Source organism: Rhea pennata, chromosome 18, assembly GCF_028389875.1.
Source record: "Rhea pennata isolate bPtePen1 chromosome 18, bPtePen1.pri, whole genome shotgun sequence".
NCBI classification, from domain to species: domain Eukaryota; kingdom Metazoa; phylum Chordata; class Aves; order Rheiformes; family Rheidae; genus Rhea; species Rhea pennata.
In genome coordinates, this window is record NC_084680.1 from 7,687,357 (window position 1) to 7,705,290 (window position 17,934).

The 17,934-nt window shown below is 44.6% G+C and overlaps 1 protein-coding gene across 1 annotated transcript in view; it reads right to left on the minus strand.

The window, feature by feature from the left end:
• Positions 1-17,934, minus strand: part of MEGF9 (multiple EGF like domains 9) — a 64,335-nt gene continuing 46,401 nt past the window's right edge. The window contains exons 5-8 of the mRNA XM_062591307.1: positions 14,748-14,887; positions 10,744-10,887; positions 9,530-9,802; positions 1-5,119 (exon numbers count right to left, since the gene is read on the minus strand). Of these exons, the coding sequence (XP_062447291.1) occupies positions 4,665-5,119; positions 9,530-9,802; positions 10,744-10,887; positions 14,748-14,887 (1,012 nt within the window). The 3' untranslated portion in view covers positions 1-4,664. The remainder of the gene's footprint in view (positions 5,120-9,529; positions 9,803-10,743; positions 10,888-14,747; positions 14,888-17,934) is intronic.

Genomic DNA, 17,934 nt, shown 5'->3' on the forward strand with positions numbered 1-17,934 from the left:
ATTTATTTTTATTCATTTTAAATAACATTCTTCTGTATAAATTCTGACATATATTCAAATCATACACTTTTTTTTAGAAATGCATTTGTAAGCATAGCATATGCTTAGGAGACGCCTTATTTGGATGTGTAGTAAGACTGATGGGTTTCAGTTGGGAGCAAGTACAATTTTAAGGCCCACATTTTTCTTATTTTAATCTAATTCTCTGACACATAAATAGCAGAGTCTTGTAGGAGCTCATTTTAAAACTTCACTTTAAAGAGAAATGTATTTTTAGTATTCTATTTTATATCCTTTATTTAAAGGCGACTGCAGAAACTTTCTACCACATACACATTGCATGTAACATTAGGATAAAAATGCTGTTTATCAGTGGTTAACTGGACCAGGATGCCCAAAGGATGCTGAACACGTCGCTTTCTGTTTCATAAATAGCTTCCAATGTGCTAAGTTTGTTCAGCTTGATCCAAGGGAATTACCGTTCCCATCGATGACATCTCATGACAACTCCCCAGGGCCAGTGCTTCGTGCAGTTATTTCTAGTTACTTCTAGTTATTTCTGGTTCGTAAGATTTAAAATAGTCTATTCACACTAACCCAATCATGTTTTTGCATGTCTGTTGCACTTTGTGCTTACCAAATGCTCTCCTTAGTTGTGAGCCAGACATGCTGCCCCCATGCCTTTGCCACATCATTGCTTTTCCCCTTAATCTGTTATCCTCTTGCCTTCAGTTACTTGACTGTGGAACTTAACTCATCCCATCCAGACCAGCTGGGTCTGCACAGCTCCCATGACCCTAAGGATCATGCTTTGCATGCTGGTATGCTACCCTCATCCAGCCCTATCCTACCTTTCCATACCTTCTCCATGCTCTACAGCTACAATGTCCTGCCACTGAATATCCTGCTCCGGAACAGCCACATTGCCACAGCCAGACAGCAGTATGCACTTTCAGAAGGTGATGTGTGGTGGCCCTTCCAGGAAACTACATGTATCAGTATTGCCACATCAGCCCTACGAGTAACCTAGGTGTCTTCCTCTTCTCTTGATAGTTTCTGAGTTGGGCTCCAGTGGAGCTCTGCAAGTCTGCTTCCAGTTTACATGTGTTTATTCCAGCCTGGCATAGGGGCAAACATCAGCATCTGGGAAGCTTCACAAGTTGTAACACATGGCAGGTCAGCAGTCCTGGTGGAACAGCCACAGCCTTTGGTACCCTGGCTCCACACTCCAAAGAGTGATGCCAGGAGATACAACTAGCTCAGCTTCTTCTTCACTTCCTCTGATGCCCAGGTGATGGCTGCATGATTGATGGCAGCAGCAAGCAGGGCTTAATCTCAGATCACCAGACAAGGTCAAACATACAGCTGTTTGTTGTTTCTTTGCTGAGGCATTCACCTCTTTTTTGCAAGAGTTCTTTAAGCAAAAGGCCTGGTTGGGTGGAGATGCTTGTGCTTTTCTGGATGAGTCATTTTGCCATCTGAGAAGGATTGTCCCAGTGCAGTATCTTTGCAATAGTTCCAGTGCCTGCTAGAGAACATCCTGTACTTTCCTCGGCTGTGCAGATCAGGGCAGTCTGGGCAGCTGAATCTCTCCAAGCTTTCCATCATTGATACCTTCATCTAGATGTGCAACCAGTTGACAACAGCACGGCCTTACTGCCCTCCCTTGCAGACTGACTGCAGGGCATCCTGGCCTCCTCCTCTTTCCAAATCCAGGACTCAAACATGAAGCGTTTACAATAACTCAGAAGTTATAGTTCAGAAGCAGCCCAGATGAGAGAACATCTCTTTCTGCTTTAGGCATGGAATAGGAGGGCTCAGCATCTGAACTCATGCTCCAGTTTTGCAGACAGTCAATGTTTCTGCAATGAGAGAATCCAAGCCTATTCCCATTACGAAGTAGTCTACAGTCTTTCCAAAATTTGAGGAAGTATATTGTTACAGAGATGAAAAGCCCTACTGAAGTATTTTGGAAACAGAGTGAGCAATCCACGCTTCACTTTTCTCACTAGCATTATCCTCTGAAGCTAGCAGTTTCTAAATTACACTTCCTTATCCCATGAAGGGACTCAGAGCACATGTATCACTGAGTACTGCCAAATGATTTAATTTTTTAGGAAATTCTCTATATTGTCAAAATCTGTTCTTTGAAAGCCTGATGAGTAACTCAAGGAATAGCAATATCCCAATTCTCTTCTGCATTCTTCCCACATTTTATAACTAAAACTAACATTGCTCTAAATGACTTCAGCCCAATTAATTACCTGCAACCATGGGACCATACCATGGGACCAACCCAGGCCCACAGCAAGCAATGGGAGTCTTTCCATTGGGTCTAATAGCATTTGGCTCAGGCCTATATGCAATATCACATCCTGCTCTCACCATCTCCCTTGCCCTTCCTCAGCTATTTTCCTTACTTACTGTGCCTCATCTTTACATCAAGCAGCAACTTCTTTGAGGCAGAAATGATCTCTTTTGCTTGTATTTACAGCACTTGCTCCCCTTTCCCCAAAAGTCTCCATTCATAAGAAATGCCTCCACACAGCACTGGAAAGCAAATAAATAATCGCCACATTCTTCCTACCATTTCTCATCTTCCACTTGAGAAATATTTATTTGTGCCTGGATCTGAGGATGCATCAGTCAGCTCCTGCCGATCTTTAGCAGGTACTTCATTTATCCTCAGCATTAATTGCTTGCAAAGCGCCAACACATACAGCAACACAGCTTTAGTTCTGAGGTTGGCCATGAGTTATGCAAAGTATTTGTTGCACATCCTGCTTAAATGTAATGGTATGATTTTCATGGGACTGACCCTCTGAGACTGTGCTACTCTGGTGGTTCCCCAGCACAGGGAGGGTACAGCACTCCCTCGAGGCCCCACACAGGTGCCAGGTGCCAGCAAGGCACCCGGTGGCCCAGGTGCACCCTCCCTTGTGCTGTGCTGCCTTTAGTTCTTCTCCCTTTGCCAACAATCCACCAGCCTCCCACAGAAGTTGGGGGATTTCATAAAACCATAGCCCCCAATACGTTTTTTTGACAGCTAATTTCCCCACATACTGTCTTGTGCTACATGAACTTTTAAGCATAAATTTCCTAACAGTATCCATGTACTTTTAGCTTTTAAGCTTAGAAATCTGAAACGCAGATCAGCTTCTGCAAGCTGTGCTCCGAAACCCCAGTTCCACTGAAATGCAGGAGATTTTTGCCTTTGCAAAAATTTTTGCCTTCGAGGGAAGCCACGAGGCCACACTCAGCCCTCCAGCAAGTCTCCCTGTCACCATGTAAGTGCAGAAGAGATGGCAATGACATTCGCTCGCGTCAGGAGCGGCTGCTTCGGAAAAGCCTGGGCATCAAGATCAGGACCTCAGTAATAATGCATTCATGACAGTATTTGCATTTCTTTAAGATTTAAAGGCAAACAACAGAACCGTACATCGGATTGTTGGACACCCACTAGGGCCTCGTCATGGTGAGACTGGTATATACTGCGTTTTTAAAGGAATGGGGAAAGTTGACAGATGCAAGTAGGGAGCACTCACATTTTCTCTAAAAAATTATTCAGTGACATGAGAAGAAAAGCTTCAAGCAGTGGGTGCTTGCCAGAGTCCCAGCTCCAACAATATTGCCATCTAATTTACAGTATTTTAAACAATCCTCATTTTTTCTTTTTAAACAACGCCACTAACCGCTGTACAATTAAAACCAGATGATAAAATATGACTTGGGGAATAGGGAGTTGGAAGGGGTCATGATTTTGTTGTTGGGTTTTTTTTGGTTGTTTGTCTTTTTTACAAATAATTACAAATACAATTCCAAGAAGATATATTACATTCTATATACAGAACATCATTTCTATCAGGGTAGGATATTAAGCCTAGCTTTTATTTTTACATGGCAACCCTGAGATGTCTTGTCATCTTCCCTTGCACAGAAACTATACAAGTTCATCAACCCCTGCTAGAAAAAAAAATGGATTCCTATGTTTTAATAGCATCACCACCATGTAAAAGTACTCAGAAAGGGAAAAGCATAGCCTCTTCCCTAACTCCATGATTTTCATGGTATTTTTTTCCCATTTCCCAGCTCCGTGGAAACTGATAAGGGTGACTTTTGTTCAAGTGTATAACTTTCTCCTCTACTTGCCTCTTGGTAGTCAGTGATTTCTTTTTCCTCCTCCCTTTTCAAGCAAATTCATATCAAGAACTAATATGAAGTCTTTACAAAAGTCTAATTCCTGAAAATTCATCGTTAATTCACAACGTACTTTTCAAAATAAAGGATGCAGGCATAAGCGTTAGGTTGGCTGGAAGTCAAGTAGCTTGTGATTAATCATGGGGTATTGCTTTCTACACCCCACCACCTCTTCATAAAAAAATATATTTTAAGATCAGCATAATTTTAAATCCTTAACAGTGAATTCTATGGATATTTATGGAGAACAAGAAACTGAACACATTTCACCACATTACCTGAAATTCGGATCAGATGTACTACACTTTTTTTTTTTCTGTTCACCTGCAAGCTACAGCATGCCCAGCATAAGAGTATCTGAAGAGCAAATTCCTTTGCTTGGAGCCTTCACACAGATCCCGATACCCCTTCAACAAGCCCTGCAATTTTTTTAAGCCAACTTTGGAATAGCTGGATTGCTTCTTCTTTTAAGCTTTATAATTGTGCATGGGAGTTGTCAGAGTTAGCTGTCCATTTGGTGCAACTTCATTCCCATCATCTTCCAACAGGCCTGAAACATCAGCATTGGGTATGCTGTCATGATAACTGCTAAAACTGATGTTGTCCTCTTTGAGTTCAATGGTCCAAAAAGGAGCATTAAGTTTTCTGTTTTGATACTCACGGTACATATAGACAGCTCCCACAAAGCCCATTAGTAGGACAACAACTATGATGATAACTGTCAAAATAATTATGTTAAACTGAGTCCATGAAACATCTGCAAAAGCAGAAGTACTATTGTCAGAGGAACTTATAGGAAATATAGTCTGTATAGTTGTTGGTGACAACGTACTGTTTATCACTGCAGTTGAAAATGATGTTGCCCTGCTAGCATTCGGAGCAGAGGTTATAAACTCTGTTGTTTCTGGGCCAAGAGTGACTTCTGCAAAATAAACAAACAAACAAAAATCACAATCAATAAAAAAATACAATAAGCTGGAACCAAACACAGAAATACAAGATTTAGCATTTATTTCTCAGTTGTTATGGCAATTAAACCTACACTGTTAAAGGTGGATTTTCTCAAAATAATTAAAAAAAATAGCCCCCCTTTTTTTTTTAAACATATTTCTGTGTGCTAAGTACTTGCTGACTGCAGAGTTCCCGTGAAAAGCTGGTGATGGATGGATAAGTATTATCTAAAATCTAGTGATGGACAGACAGGCATGCTAGCCAAGGTTCAGAGATGGATACATGAGCTGATGGTGAATGCAAGTCACTCAGTCCAGCTCCTATTCAGTACATGAAAACTGTGCTCCACGAGCTCAGCAAGAGTTCAGACTGAGTCTAATGAAGCCAGGGCTTCACTCGTCGTCTACATGGGCTGCACAGTCAGGCCAGGAGGGTACTGAGACACCAGGAGCTTACACCTTTCACACTACATTAGACATAGGATTTACAGTCGCAACATGGGATTGTTTCTGCCTTACCTGTACAAGAAGATCAAAGGCCAAGTTACAAACAATGAACCATTAGCATTCTGCCATCTCAGTGGTTTATTACTGGCTTTCAATATTTACACTGCTCCAGAAAGAAGAGGAAAATAGTTCTGCCTTTGAATGAAGTCATGCACAAAACTCACGGAAAGCCCAAGTCTGTATAGCCAGAGGCAGAAGGTAGCTGAATCACAGCAAAAAAGCCTGTGGTTTTCCTTCTCATGGAACATTTGAAAACAGCAGACACTAGATTGAATCCTGTCTTGGTTTCAGCTGATGGTACACGTCCACACACAAGGGATGAGAACATCAGAACTGCAAGACTGTATCACCAGCTCTTTCTTCTTCATCAACCTGTTCCCTACCACAGTATAGCCAAGAACCTCCTGCTCTTCCAGCGGACATCAGATAACTCTCTTTTCAGATCTAGCAGTCAGCAACTAGTTAACCCATGGGATCCCCATATGCTTCTAAAGCATCATTATGTGACTTTTAATACTCTTTATCAGTGCAAAATGACTAACCCTTCTTCAAACCTGTTGAGCTCCAGGCCTCAGAAAGCTAGATATTTTCAAATATGCACTTATAATACAGTGTTTTCTTCACAGGAATAACCTTATCTATTTTAGGTACTCAATTTAATGCAGCAGGAGCCCTCTGGAAGTTGAATCTACAATCAACCAATGTGTACTTGACACCCATTGCTCCATACAACTCTCTAGTCCACCTTTCCCACTGTCTTCCTTTTCTCATTCTGCTATCAGAAATGCACCTTCATTTTACACCCACTTACAGCTGTAGCAATTATAGTTGATGGTGCTGATTGATCCAGCTCTTCTGGAGAGAGCTTCTGCTAATTATGACCACAGAACAGAGTTACTTCTGAAGGACTTATTTTGCAGAGTTGCATCTCCAACGGCAAGAGCAGCTGTGAATATCCTGCATGCCTTTTGCCACAGGCCCTTGGGGGAACTCACGGAGATTAGCTTTGGGCTGTTGGGCTCCCAGTTCAGGCAATGGAGAAAGCAACTCTTCCGGAGGAGGCGTCACACACCTAATTAAGACTCCTGCTCCCTAGAGTCCCTCCCTGGAGCAACTTCTCTTTTCTCCGCACGTCCTGAATTAGGTTGATAAGGATACTCAGGATGCTGAGTGCCAGAAGACATTTTTTCTGTGGGATAACAGGCAAAATTTAACAGTAGGAAGCAATGTGACAGGAGCAAGAGATTCCTGGATATCACTCTTGGAGAAGGGCATGAGAAATTCAGTTATCCTTTCCAAATTCCTTCATCAGTACTGAATTCTTGGCAAACCATACCAGTAGCTATAATTGGGGGGGAAGGTGGGGGTGGTGGGGAGAATAGAGACAATGCCTGATTCACCAGCAAGGAAACAAGACTGTTCTGGGTTTTATTTATAAGCCAGCATCAGCAAAGTTCTGGCAAGGAGAACGTGGGTAAAAACATTTCCTGGAGCAGAGCACAGCATCATGGGGAGCCAGTGCTGCATCCTGACTGCAGACCATTGCTTTTGTGCCGTGAGACAACAATATGCCTAGTGCTACTCACCAGGGCTCTGCCAGTCCTCCAGATGTCCCAGAACTGCTCAAGTGTGGCAGCTGTTCTTTCAATGACCTGCTTTGACAGCTCTGACATGAGCCTCATCTCCAGCTGCTTGATTAAACCTGAATCTCTGCATCACTTCTTATATGTTATGTAATGGTAGAAGCCAGGCTACCTCCAGCAGCACTTGGGGAAGGCTGCAACACTCTGCTGGGTGGCACAGTGCCATGCTGCAGCACTAAGTCCATCTCCATTATGCCTCACCATTGAGGTGGGAATACCATCCAACCGAGGTCAAAAATGCTGACTTTGGTCATCCTGCATGTCTGTTGAGTTCTCTGTCAACTAGCCTTGAAAGCATCAAAACTGTGGCCAGCTTTGACCCTGAACAGTCCCTGCAGATACTTGAGGTTGGCTTTAACTTTCCCTGGGCTATACAAGGCATGCTGTCTTTTATCCACCACTACTACTTAATAGAGATTTAAACCCTAACGTTTCCATCTGCAGATCTGGTAATGATCTCACTCTAGAAGCCACTCAACACTAGGCTACTCAAATGCATTAATGGTTTATGAAAATCTTAACCTAAAATTAACTAATATATAGTACATCAGCATCTCAGTTTTTAGACAAACCACATGTAAGAAAACAGAAAAAAACTGTAAGTCTTTTTAACCACCTAACAAGAAAGAGAAAAAGCAGGTATCAAGGAAACAAAAATTCTATAGGAGCACACATCCCAGTCCCTGAGAAAGAGGAGAATCTTTCCCTGTATCAGGAAGTGACTATAACAATGTCATTTAAAATAAAACAAGTGGTGAAAACTGCAAGCATACAAGCAAAGTTGTGCATATGGATTTTAATGGAGCAAGGCTGTATACTTCTTTGCTCAAAGACAGAGCTGTGCAGAGGGAGATAATGGATGAGCCAAAGCAAAAATGCCATTTTCAGCCCTGTAACTGTAAAGTTACAGCTAATGAGTATTCAACTTTTTTGTATTGATCATCTCCTCGCACAGAGAAGACTCTGTGATTATGCCTCCAAAGAGCAGCATGGGAGTGAAAACCACATTAGCTCCTAATGGAAGATCTGATTTAAATCTCTGTTGGTGACAAGGATGAATTTGGGCCCAGATACTTTCCTGAACTCTGGGTTCTCTTACCTAATACATAGCAATGCCCGCTGTGTTTCTCTGCATGGAACTGGAGATCCACCTTGTGGAACAAGTTCCTGATAAGCACTGAAGTGACAATGTAAGACTTACTTTCTATTTTCTCCTATTTTACTACAAGTCAGCCTATTATACATTAGGCTAAGTGTCAGAGCTATCTTGCAACTGAGAATCTTACATGCCGTGTCTTAGATGTGGCTTTAAGACTGATGAGTGACCCCCAGAGAAGGTTCTGGTGCTGACTTGCTGCATGAGTTTGTATCTCACCTCTCTGAGTTTTGGCTTCACCATTTAGAAAGTAAAAATGAGAATACTTAAGTTTGTTCTGAGTAGTTGGTTATTGCTTGCACAGTATCAGGAACAACATGTTATTAAAAGTATCCTTTCTAGGGACCTAGACAGTGCTATTGAATGGACTTGTCAATAATACAATTCACAGGGCACTAAGAACAAATACATCAAGCAATCCAAGCAAAAACCTACATTTACATGTATAGCAAATACTTTTTGGTTTTCAGCTCATTCCCCAGAGTTGCCTGCTACAGTTTGGGAAGCAGGGTACTTACCAAGCTGACTCTCTCAATCACAGATTTCAAGGCCAGAAGGCACCAACATGTCATTATGGTCTGGTTTTGCTTCCTGTACTACAGGCCAAATGAATATAAAACCTGTATGTGCCAAAATGGAAAAGTTTTCCAAGAGAAAAGATATTTTCCAGGTACTTTCCCACTGGCAAGACAGTGGAGATTTCTTTGCAGGGCACTGTCTTGACCTGTATAAGAAACTGTCTGTCAAGAGGTATTCGCCAAGGGCAAACAGCATGTTAGAAGTATCGCTGCTGCTCATTTCATTGTAGGCTGCACTTGGCTTCTGTTAACAGAAGATAAAGCTTTACAAGTCTAAGAAATTGCCTATGGGGAAGTCTTTCCTGGACATCATCTTGAACTGGCCCTTTCAGAAGGCTAAGTCTCTCTATTTACCTTGGCAGACTTTAAAGCTGCTTGACCTTCAACTGCAAAATATTCCTCAAACAATTAACCATATTCTTTCCCCAGCCTCCGGGTAGCTTGTGCCCATCTGATCCGCACCGCAAGCTCCGACACTGGTTTGAAGAGCGTTTTTACCTTTCTTGGTGCAGTTGGTTCCCTCGGGGTCCCTGCTGTAGCCCTCCTGACATTCCTCGCAATGAAAGCCGGCAGTGTGGTACAGGCAGCCGATGCACTCCCCGCTGTCTGGCTCGCACACCCGAGGTGACTGGGCTGGGTCCACATTCCCGTTGCACTTACATCTCACGCAGATGCTGTCGGAGTTGTAGTAGCCGTTGTCGCACTGGTTGCAGTTGGGGCCCGTGTATCCAGCTTTGCATCTGTCACACGTTGGGGCAGCGTCGCCGGACCCTAAACAACACAGGAAACACAATAGGGAGCTTCTATAGCACTTCACAGAGAAAAACCCGCTGCAGGATTTGCTCTGTGCAATCTGACCTTAAGTCAGTATGAAAAAATCAGCCACCATAGGGTATTAATCAAACTAAAGATTAATCTGAAAGTATAGATTTTTAAACTGCAGTATTTTCTGTTTCTAGGGAAAAAAAGGGGGGGGGGTTGGAGGTTTCTAATTCCTAGTACTAGCACCACAGAGCATGCTTAGCACGTTGCTAGGCAAACGGATTATTACTTCAGAACATTTCCATCTCAAACAGCCAATTTCAGCAAACAGCTGAAACTGGATCAGGGATGTCAGCAACCTACAAAACTTTATGGACTATATGAAGCCAAAGAAGGCTCAGTTGCAAAACTGATGGAGAGATTATCAAAATAAATCTTACATATGTTTATTCCAGATACAGTTTCTCTTCTTGGTTACATCAAAATATAGCTGGAAGATGGGATGGGTCCCTGTTTGAGTCCCATGCAGATGTTCAGAGCAGGGCCCACAGAGGCATGAAAGGTTACATGGAGCTGTTGTGCATCTCCTGAATCTCCCGGTTGCCACAAGCTCAGCTGAGCTGCCTTTGCAAATGCCTTTGCAAAACTTTTGCAAAGGTGACAGATCTGCCTTGGCAAGCAGCCGCAGTCTTCAGTGAAGCGCTCTGCAGCTCCCCACTTCATGGCTCCTCTCACCATCACAAGCACCAGTAAAACACTACAAATGCATTATATTCTCCTCTTAGCATGCGTTGCTTCCAGTAAGATGCCCCAGTGCCCACGAAAGGGAGATTCACGGACTATAGATTAACTCACTAGGATGACCCACTCTGAATAGAATTTACTTCTAAAATGCATTGAAAAGAGCTACTTTAATTAGATGAAGAATGAAACCAAAACGAACACCTTACTTATTTGGCAGGTGCCAGTGGATGCTACAGTTGAACACGGGCAGTGACGGCAGGCTGGGCCGGGAAGGGCGCTGCTATAGAAACCCTCCTTGCACTGCTCGCAGTGCTTCCCCTTGGTGTTTTCTTGGCAATCCAGGCAGGTGCCTAGGGAAGGGAAAACGGAGCACAAGCAGTCCATTCGGCAGCAGTAACTAGAGCAGAACATTTGGAGCAAGAATATACCTGCAGCGTTCTCAATTAGCAGAGTTCGCTGGTGATTTTGGATACCCCCCGGCTAAGACACAATGCTGGCACCAGTCCTGGCCTCTTCTGACCTTCTGATAGTTGTCCCCCTGCCCCCTCACCCCACACATATGTAACAGGAAAAATACATAGTCCCAGCAGCAATACCCACAGCTCATCATTTTAAAAAGCAGCACAGGGAAACACATTATCAACATCAAACTGTCCCCAAGTAAGAGTTTGTATTTGTGCTGGTGAAAGGGGATCCCGATACTTCAAATCCCCCACCCGAAGGGTTCCCTGATAGTGAGCAGGCAGAATGATGGACTGAACCCCACAAGGATCACAAGGGGCATGTAGATGAGTCCTGGTTTCTTCTCTGTGTCATCCTAGCAGCACAACACAGGTCCCTGAAGCGGCTACCTCTGCTCCACTGCATGGAGGCGTCTCACCAGGCTATGCTGCAGCTTTGATCCCTTCACCAGAGCAAGACTCAATAGTTTTCAAAAAAAAAAGAAAGAAAAAAAGAAAAAGAAAAAAACAGCTCCTAAAGACAAACAGCACAGTTTGGGGAATGGCTTATAACCACACTAGCACATGAGCAGTAGAAATACTCTGTCCCTTTTTGTGAGCAACTTACTCCTACACCACAGATCTGGTGTACAGGGGGAAATAAATGTCACCGTGCTGCTCTGGGGGCAGACAGCTCCATCCCACAGAGCATGGCTTCAGCTCCGCTATACTCATCACAGGAGAGACATTTGCTGCAGGCACAGGCCAGCAGCAATTGCTGACCTTCCCCAGAGGAACAGATGATAAATGGGGGTTCACATGAGCCACATCTCCTTCCTAGGGAAGCCCCTGAATCAGAAAACTGATGGGCTATGTCTCAGCAGAGCCTGCGTCCTAATGGCCCTCTTAATTGCATTTTGATAGTATTGTGAACGAAAAAAGAAAAAATCTTCCCAGTTATAAAAACGCAGCCTCTACCAAAAGCTAATCCATCAAGAACATCCTGTAATTCAGTTGCCTCCTCTCCGAGGTGGCAGTGACCTGAGGAGAGCTTATTTGATTAAATCCCAAGTACAAGACTCTGAAAAGGCAGCAGCCACCTTATAACAAACCGGAGTGGCACAGAGCAGTTTATTTACTGCACGTTTAAGCCCAGAAAGGAGATTCGCAGAGCTAAGCTGGCAGTGCTGCAGAGCATGAAAAGGTCTCATATCAACATTAACCACACGTACAAAACCCTGAACTGGGTTAATGCTGAGACTGCTAAATAAACAGTAGATTTCCTTCTTAATGCTGGAACAGGTTGAACACCAGCCACATCCAACACACTGCATAGCTCCCACTCGTCTTTTCACAGCAGTAACCGCAGCTGAACAAGCCTGGCGCGTCCTTCCAGCCGACCCTCGCTCCAACAGAAGAAAAAACCCTGGCGGCGGCAGCAGAAGCTTTTGGGAAGCTGCTGGTTCCCCCGTTCGGAGGGTGACCGAGGACACACGCCCAGCTTCAGCTCCCACGCAACGTTTGCTCTTCTCTCAACAGCCCGTCAGAAACGAGCTGCTAGTTTTGGGGCAGAGACGTCTGTGTTACAGGGAAAAATTATCTTCCATCCTCTGTTTCTTAAATTGCAACCATCCATCAGCTACTTCACCGGGAAGCCCCAGGCTGACCCGCTCGGGGAGAGCCAACATGCCTGCTCAGCACTGAGGGGCTCTTGAATTGTGCTCTCAAGCATTAATGGCAGTGTAAATTTGGAATTACACATGTGCAGCTTTGATCATTTGAGGACCAATGTCTCTCCCATCAGCGGAAATTGCTTGCGTCCGGGTACCCCAGCCCTGCAAAATGGCTGCATCTCCAGTGAGTCAGCAAGTCGCTCGGCCAGGCACAGCACGCTCTGGGCTTCAATCAGGTATCACTGCGGAAAGCCTTAATAACTCACAGCCCTTCCCATTCCAATAATGCCCTCAGGAACGATGAAACCTCCCGGTAGCCCAGCTAGGCAGACGCGGCCACGCTCACGCACGGATACAACGCGGGGTACGAGGGTGGGAGGAAGCACTCTCGCCTGGGAAGCTCCTGGCTGCCCAATTCCCAGCCCAGTAATTTTAACTATTCCTCCCGGACGTAACTACAGCTGAGGGAGGCTGTGCAGAGACGGTCACGAAGCCGCCAGAGGGAGCCCAAAGAACAGCATTAATGCAAAAGAAACCTTGAAAATCTGACAAAGACGGCAGACAGTCGGTACAAACCCGGAGGGGTCACACGCAGTGCGGTCTCTAGGTCAGGCCGAGAGCCCTGTGCTGCTTATTAGGCAGCGGATCCGATTTTTATTGACTGTTCTATGATGTTGGGGAGGAAGGCTGTTTTTTTTTTTTTTTTTCCTTCCTTCCTGGCAGCAACAAAACAGATGGAGGAAAAGAGGTAGAGAGGGAAGGAAAGATTTTTCTCTAATCAACGACAGGTCATTAACTGGAAAGGGGCTTGTTTTGCGATGCCGCAGCTGGCACTGGATGGTCCCAGCAGAAGGGCTGTCTAAGCAGCTCCATCGCGGAGGCAAGGTCTTGGCTGGTATTTTATCAAGAGACGGAGGAAGATCGGGGGAGAAGAGGGAAGAGCAGATTATCTTACACCTTCACAAAAACCCACACACCCAGCTCCAAATCAACCAAACAGTTGCTGTGTACATAGCTTTAGGCACAATCTTATCTCCTTTGATATTATTGGGAAATAAGCACACGCTTCAAGTTCAGCACAGGAATACATGCAGTAATTCATCCTCAAGGAGTGCAGTTTTGGTGTCTGCTGCTTCCCCAGATTCCACAGAATCATGCTTCGCTGCACAGGACCAGGGCATTTGCTGGGCAAAACCTTCACTGCAGCCCCCCAAGCCATTGCTGCAAATGCACTGGCAGAACTAGTGCAGAACTTGCCTAGAAATACCATATGCAATTAGCTCTGCCTCTTTTCCAGGCATGAAAATAACCTGCAAAATGTTTGAAATTATTACTTCTTTCTAAGCTCCTGGATAAGATATTAGAGAATTACATTCCACCTTCTACGCTTTGATGAGAATTTGAATTTTAAAGTGTGAGTTTTGTAGCTAAGTGGGGATGGGCCAGGCAGTCACCTAACATTGCTCCTCTGGAGTTTCTCCCATCAGTGGAGATGGGAAAGCAATTTTGTTTTCTCCCTGCCTTCTCGTGAGCTGTTCGAGTACAGGCGCTTCAATATTTGCACTTCCTCAACATCTGCACAAGCGAAAACAAGTCGAAGAAATGTTCAAGGAAAGGAACAAGGTAAATTCATAAAATGTGGGGAATATTAATGAAGGACTGCAGGTTTTTCCTAGCACTGATCATGTTATCTGTGGCAATAACAGTCACCTTAGAGCTGCGCCAGTACAGTATATGTTTCCAGGTAAACAGCAGTTAAACAAAAGCTCCTTAAGAGCTCGTGTTGTGTGTTTGTGCAAGGGCAGAGAACAACGGAGCACTCATTTCCAAGAGTCACTGTAGGGTGAAGGCTCAGCACTGCCGCCTGAGTAGTCAATAACGAAGCCTGTACTGGCTTTATGGAGAAGAGGACCAGCTCCAGCTTTACCCTGCTTTTTATCTCAGGAGTTGAAGGTAAAGATTTGGAGTGCTCAGGCCATAAAGATGTGGGTAAACAGAGTGAGAATGGAAGTCTGCTGAAGGAAAACAGTAGAAACTAGAGAGAGGGGAGCCAGGCAAAGCTTGCCCCCACCAATATCACAAGTGGGATGTTGTTACCTGTTACTGCATCGCAGGTTTGGGACCGGTTATTGCACTGGCATGGCTCGCAGGTGGTTTCGTTAAACCTGTAGTATCCATCACTGCACCGGTCACACTTCAGGTCCGTCACACCAACTTTACACTGGCACTGCCCATCTCTGCACAGAGAAAAAGACATGATGAAATGGAAACGTGCTCTGCAACATCCAAAGTAAAAACCCGCAGTTGCTGTTTTGGTCTTACTCACAGCTCTGTGCAGAGCTGTGTTCTGGGAGTACAACGTGAAACACATGGGCAACGATTTCCAAAGAGTGACAGGGAATTGTGAGGGCTGAGCTGCCATCCCTCACAAACCAAGTGCCCTTTCAGCATCCCCAGTTGGGCACCAGAAAGCATCAGTCGCTTTGCAAACTGTGGCCTGAAGCCATCCCCATCCCGTAGTCCTTGGCAGCTACTCCTGATAGCCCTCTGCGGTTCCAGTTTCTGCAAGCATCTGCGGTGGTCACAGGGCCCCGCAGGAGGCTCGGACACCCACGATCACCACGCTTGAAGGACAAAAGAGCACCTGCGTGGAGAACCACCTCCCCTCTGGCACGGTGCTGAGCAGCACCTCCCAATTTGGGGGGCAAACAGATGACTTCCAGCCTGCCACCTGCTTTCCCGGCCGGCCGCGGCTCTCCCGAGAGCTGGCGCAGCGGCTCAGGTGTCGCGGTCGGGTTTCGTCTTGGGGAGGCTTTCGCCACCCGGTACTCCCTCCGCTTTGCCTCCGTGGGCATATTTAGGATGTCCCGCACTGGTTTCTGGAAGAGGGGCTGCCCGGCTGCCGCACCATGGCCTTCCAGGCAAACCTGCCTCGCTCCAGCCCACTTCTCCCACCCAAGGAAGGCAGGGAAAGACGGAGAGGGCTTTCCTGTCCCAGGCAGTTTCCACTACAGCTAACCACAGCCAGTAGCCTGTTTAGTGGGGTGCCGAGTCTGCCCGCACCGAGGATGGAGCTCGGCGCTGTTCAAATCGCACGCACTCATGTTAACTGACATGATCAAACACCAGAAGTCTATAAAAAGCCAAGAAAACCCTTGGCTTTCCATGCCAGCCTCCCTGTAGAGGCTTAGGAGCCTATCGCTTTACTAAGGAGCTTTAAACACAAGTAGTATTTAGGCCTAATTCTCAGAGAAGTCACAGTAACAGATAAAACTTTCTTCACCATCAACCCTACAGCACTTCCCAAGAAAACACTCCGCACAACCGACCAGCCAGGTGAGACCAGCAGAGCAACAACCCACCAGCTCACCCCTGGCAAGCACCTACCCTGCCCCAGGCTAACCTCACGCGCTTTTTAAATTCAGTATTTCAGCATTCGGGGTGCCTGCACAAAGACAATCCGTGTTCTGCGCCGCTCCGCCTGGGGAAGAGCAGGCGAGGCACCATTTGCTTCTGAAAGCCCCTAGAAAAAGCTGTTGATTAAACCTAATAGAAGCTGAGGCTCCAAATGGCTCGATGCACTGTTTATGTGTTGTTTTTAATTAAAATGCACTAGTTTGCAATGTTTGGGGAAGAGATTGCTTCTGTTAAAAATTAACATAATTTAGTATTTCTGTTCATTTGCTTGCCAAAGAAAAAGGAAACACTCAAAGGCATAGCAAAATACAAAGCTTAGCCCAAGAGGCTATACAATTAAATACATTCAGAATAAGAATTTCAGACATATTTGAAGGACTGGTTACAAGAAAGAGAAAGAAATATAACGTTTCAGTGCTCTCCAGACCATTATCAGGAATTGCAGCAGGCAGATGCAGAATTTAAAGGGATGCTGTTAAGCAGTTCAATATGCTTGACTCTCAGAAAAGCTTTTCACGAGACCTAACATTAATCAAAACGCTGTCATAGTGTTTAAAACTGGATCAAATAAAAGTCAGGTTTTGTTTGCTCCTGACAACTACTGACCAGCGTTTGAAAGACAGAGCAAGGGACAGATATTCTTGTAAGCAGGAGATGGGCAGAGCTAATAAGGGGAAAGCAACTAATCCTAGTGTATTTGGAGTTGATTTTCTTAGGGAGAGTGGATATTTCCAGAGTGCAAACTTGGGGCACTACAAAAAAGCCCCAGGTGAGGAATGCAATTCTGCCCACAGCTAATATTTAGAGTGAAAACATCTTTGGGGAATGTCGTATGAACAGGAGTTTATAGGAGCAGGCATTAAGGCTGTGCAACCTCCCCCCTCCCAGGCTTCCTTCTCGGAGTCCAAGTGCCCCTTTTTAATCTCTCTCTTGTGCTCTCAATCAAGCCTTAATTTTAATGACACCCTTCTGCTCTTCCCGACTGGCATCCTTCCATCTAGACTCCTACTTTGGTTTTAAAAGAAGAGGCTTATTCCCCCTGTGACTCTGCTAGAATTCAAGGCAGCAATTTGGGGCAGCGTCCCTTAATTTTACTTGTTAGCTTAAAAATAACAGGAAAGAAAGCTATTAAAAAAACGGTTTTGGAAAGTTTGGTTTTAAAGCCTCTCAGGCAGACCTTTTCTCAACATGTTACATATGGCACAGAGCCAAGTTCTGCATGTGCAAGAATTAAATCACTCAGCAAATATAAAGCTTTGCCTGTGGTCACTGCTTCTATAGAATAAAGTCCCCTTACAACATCCCTTTTCATAGCTCCAGTCCAGTAAAGACTGTTAGACACTTTTTAAAGCAAAGGTCAATGATATAAATGCATTGAAACCACAAAAAAAGTCCTGTTAACAGACTGATTGTGCCCATAAAAATCCAGAAACTTGAAAGAAAAGACCCACAGTTTAATACTTGCACAGCGAGAACTGAACTGCATTTTGAGTTTAAGCCAGGAATTTCTTTTTTGGGGGGAAGTGGAGGGGGAGAAGGGAAGGGAAAGGGAGGAGGGAAATATTTTGATGCAGCAACATCAATTACTCAACTCCATTTCAGATGATTATTAACTCTGCTGGAGCCAGTCTTTTTTTCTTTTTCTTTTTTTTTTCTTTTTTTAAGCTCTCGCACAAGAACTGATGGAGGGATGTGTTGGGACAAAAACAAGCTTCTGATAACAGAGGTCTGCTGCCAGCCTTCATTTCTATTATATTTTACGAATATACTTACTTTAAAGACTTTGTAGGTAGTGTATAGCACCATCATGTCATTCATCAACTTTATATACGTTTCCTAATGATTAAAAAACCCAACAGAGAGAGAG